General features: G+C 38.6%; 1 protein-coding gene across 1 annotated transcript; it reads left to right on the top strand.

Annotated features, from left to right (window-relative positions):
* Positions 1 to 1,976: 1,976 nt before the first annotated feature.
* Positions 1,977 to 2,879, top strand: LOC127130027 (uncharacterized). Its single transcript, XM_051059112.1, has one exon. It carries the CDS (start codon positions 1,977 to 1,979, stop codon positions 2,877 to 2,879), a length of 903 nt encoding a protein of 300 aa, XP_050915069.1.
* Positions 2,880 to 4,694: the final 1,815 nt, after the last annotated feature.

Here is a 4,694-nt window from a genome sequence, read left to right as displayed (position 1 = left end):
CATTATTGTGTAAATATACTATTGCCTTGTGCTTGTTTTGTCTTTGTTTGTGTGAACCCAATGCAAAAAAGGAGAAAGGACTTAGAATTAGGACCTCACCTGTGCTTAATGGAGTTTCAAGAGCAATTAGGCCTCATGCCTTTAGAATGCTAAAATTATTGAAGAGCAACTAGGCCTCATGCCTTTAGAATGCTTACATCTTGATGTTGACTTGAAAGGACCCCTAATCTAAACTCTCTCTTTGTCCATCTCTTTTATTGCATTGTGAACCTTTTGATTGTTTGTTCTTGTGTGATAGGGATTCCAAAACTGGAGATAGTTAGAAGGACCATTATCATGAGCATCCAAGTTAAGAGAGACAAGTCCAATTGGAAGATCCTAGGAGCTTGATTGAATATTTGTTTAATTGCTTGAGTTAATTGCTAAGTCCAAAGGAAAGGAGCATCTTGGATCATCTTTATGATCTCAAGAAAGGAACTCCAAGGGTTTTATCCTCTTCTCTCATCTTTGCATGTTTAGGACTAGCCCTTATCTTCTTCTCTTCATTCTAACCCAAGCCAAACTCTTTTTGTGCAGACATTGACATTGTCTTCAAATTAGAAACCTAGGCCATATGCCTTTGATTTTTCACACTCTTTTCATTTAATACTTATTTTGAATTGAATCTTAAGTCAACTTTGACTTCCTTTTTGTGAATACTTCTAATTGGTAAATAGAACTCATTTCAAATGATTCTTTTGTGGTTCCAATGGTCACCTTTGTTAAAAGCTTTTTCATAAACATTAGCCATATGTTTGAGTTATCATAGTGGTTGATGTAAACCTCACCTTATCCTTAGTGATTTGACTATAAGTCTTCCATACTTATTATAGGGTGGATCCCTCACTAGTATGTTGAAGCTCTCCTCACACGGTGGATTGTTGGTTTAGGTTGAGTTTTCTCCCTTTGATAACAAAAGACCTTAAGGCTTTTGACAAACCAATTCATCAACTTGTTTTGAGATTTTTACCCCGAACTACGAGGTTTTTATCCTACCTTTGTGATGGTACGTAGGCAATATGTTCATCCATTCAAACAACAAAATTGTAAATAATTTGTATATTCTTTTCTAATCTCCCCAATCATGTTTGCACAAATACTTTCACAAATATCAACCTACCGTACAACTTTGCAAAAAGGGCTCCCTTAGAGTACTAAGGATATTTTGGGTGCTTAAAACCTTCCCATTGCATAACCAACCCCCTTACCCAGATCTCTGACATTTTTGTTAGTTTTTGATTTGATAAAACTTCTCGGTTTTTGTTCGCTTTCTAACCTTTCCATTGGATAAATAGAAGTGCGAGGGCGACTCGAATTGTATGCTTACTTTTGATTTAGTCAATAAATCTAAAGGTAACGAATACCCCGCTAAAATATGTTTGTCTCTATTTAAATTATCAATATAATGGTAAAAAAAGTGACATGTGGCATGTCACTTCAATATTTTTTTACATGGTATGTAATGTCATCCTTTATTAAAAAGAGATCAAAATTATGGATGAAAAAATTTACATTGACCATTTTTAAATAAAGTATTTTGAAGGAGTAAAAGCTAAAATTAGTTCTCCCTTCATTCCAAAATAAGTATCACATTTTAACAACAAAACAAAAATTATTGCAAAATAAGTGTCACTTTAAGTTTCTATTAGAATATCATTGTTATTATTAGGATATCATTGTTATTATTAGAATATTAATGTTATTAAATAGTCTTAATTGTATAGAAAACAGACAGAGAGAAAAACTGATTGTATATATATCATTGAAAATCAATAGAAAGGCAAGGCCTATCATTCCAATATGGTATCAGTAAGCATCAGGTACTGATCCTAAACCCTAATCCTTGCGCCACCGCTCTTCTCACATAACCGGATGCGCAACCTTCCTCTTTCTCTCATCTCACCCACACTTCTCTCATCAGATTTCTTTCTCTCATCATGAGCACCGACCGATCATCTTCCACCAAGAAATCATCTCCCTCCTCCTCCCCTTCCAAAAACTTTGTAACCACGCAGAATACCAATCCTCCCACTCATCCCGCATTCACCATCTCTAACATCACCAATTTTATCAAAATTACCCTAAGTATTGAAAAGGGTCAATATAACACCTGGTCTGAACTCTTCAAAATCCATGCTCGTGTTCACCAAGTCATTGATCATATCATTCCAACCGAAACCACATCATCTCCTAATCTCAAAGACACCGATCCTACTCTTTGGGCACGTCTTGATGTTGTTGTCCTTCAATGGATTTATGGCACAATTTCTGATGATCTTCTCCGCACCATCATTGAGCGCGATTCAACCGCAGAAAATGCGTGGAACAGGCTATTCAACATTTTTTATGACAATAAAAATTCTAGGGCTCTCTACCTCGAGCAAGAATTTTCTAATGTTCATATGGAGCAATTTCCTGATGCCTCCACCTATTGTCAACATCTCAAATCCCTATCTGATCAACTCTCTAATATCAGTGCTCCCGTGTCTAACGAAAGGCTTGTTCTTCAACTCATTTCTGGCCTGACAGATGCGTATGCCACGGTGGGTTCACAAATCCGTCATGGAGACTCTCTTCCACCTTTTTACAAAGCTCGTTCTATGATAATCTTGGAAGAAATAGCTAAAGCAAAGAAAGCAGAAAATTCTAGCAGCAACTCTGCTTTCGTATCATCTCTTGATGATAACGTGGCCTCAACCACTCTAACTCAACAGCGTAACAACCGCAACAACAATGGTGCTGGTCGTGGTGGAGGTCGTGGCAGGGGTAGAAGCAATGGTCGTGGTGGAGGTCGTTCCCAGCCACAACTACATCAGTGGCCTCAGTATCCCTATCAGTAACCTCAGTGGACCACTCCCACTTATCCCAGACAGCAGCAACAGTGGGCATATCCATGGCAGCCATGGGCCACTCCACCATGTCCATATCCGACAACGGTTTCTCCCCATCAACAATCAGGCATACTAGGTCCTAAACCTCAGCAAGCACACATGGCAACTGCTCCACCTCACATGAACAGTCAGCAAGGTTCATCTTCTTATGCTCCGACAGACATCCAAGCTGCTATGCATACTTTCTCCATCTCTCCTTCTGATGATCAATGGTATATGGACAGCGGAGCGACTTCTCATATGACGGGAAATGGAGGTAATCTCACATCTTATTTTAATATGAGTAATAATATTACTGTTGGAAGTGGTCATCATATACCTGTAATTGGTTGTGGTCATGCATCTTTACCCAATTCCCTAACCTTAAACAATGTTTTGCATGCACCAAAACTTATCAAAAACCTTGTTTCTGTCAGAAAATTTACAATCGATAATGATGTTTGTGTTGAATTTGATTATCTCGGTTTTTCTGTGAAGGATTTTCAGACAGGAACGCTTTTAATGAGATGTAATAGTTCTGGCGACCTCTACCCTATTCCCACAAAACCAAACACAACAGCACTACCACCATCCACCTTTGTTGCTTCATCTAACGAGTTATGGCATAGTCGTGTAGGACATCCAGGAGCTCTTATCTTAAATTCCCTTCATCGAAACAAACTTTTGCTGTGTAATAAGTTTCGAAATGATTTCTTTTGTCAATCTTGTCCACTTGGGAAACAAATAAAATTGCCTTTTTATAATTCCTTGTCATCTACTTGTATGCCTTTTGACATTGTTCATAGCGATCTTTGGACATCTCCGGTATTAAGCTCCGGAGGGCATCGTTACTATGTTTTATTTCTTGATGATTTTACTAATTTTTTGTGGACTTTTCCAGTTTCTAAAATCACAAGTACATTCCATTTTTTTACAATTCTGTGCTCACATTAAAACACAATTTGAATGTGAAATAAAATGTTTTCAATGTGACAATGAAAAGGAATACGATAATGCTCTCTTTCATAAGTTTTGTGAACAAAATGGAATGTCTTTTCGATTCTCTTGTCCTCATACCTCCCCACAAAATGGAAAAGCCGAAAGAAAAATTCGTACAATCAATAATATAATCCGAACCCTCCTTGCTCATGCTTCTATTCCACCGGTTTTCTGGCACCATGCTCTTCAAATGGCCACTTACCTACACAACATACTTCCAAATAAGAAACTCACTCTCCAATCACCCACCAAAATTCTCTACCAAAAAGACCCGTCTTATTCACACCTCCGAGTTTTTGGATGTCTTTGTTATCCCTTAATTCCGTCCACCACTAGGAATAAACTCCAACCTCGGTCTACACCATGTGTCTTTCTAGGATATCCGTCTAATCATAGAGGTTATAAGTGTTACGAATTGTCAAGTCATAAAATCATTATTTCTCGGCATGTCATTTTTGAGGAAAATACGTTTCCCTTTTCCACCATGAATGCGCCTACAACGACTAAATATAACTTCTTAGATGACGGCATAATCCCCCTTCTTCCCTCATACTTGTACACCACATCTCCATCAGCCCCCTCTCCCAACGTAACTGTCACCCAACCACCATCACCAGCAGCACCACAAACTCCCCCCCTCCAACCACGAATCAAACAACCTCTCCCTCGGCCCAACAAACTAAACCCACGGCTCAAACACCTTCTCCCTCCCAAACAACAACTTCATCTACAAAAACAACACCTACAACCTCCTCTGCACCTATTCCGACACCCATTTCCCCTCCT

This window comes from Lathyrus oleraceus, chromosome 3 (assembly GCF_024323335.1).
Source record: "Lathyrus oleraceus cultivar Zhongwan6 chromosome 3, CAAS_Psat_ZW6_1.0, whole genome shotgun sequence".
In the NCBI taxonomy this organism is placed as follows: domain Eukaryota; kingdom Viridiplantae; phylum Streptophyta; class Magnoliopsida; order Fabales; family Fabaceae; genus Lathyrus; species Lathyrus oleraceus.
Note: the sequence above shows the minus strand (reverse complement) of the source record. Positions and strands in the feature narration are given on the sequence as shown.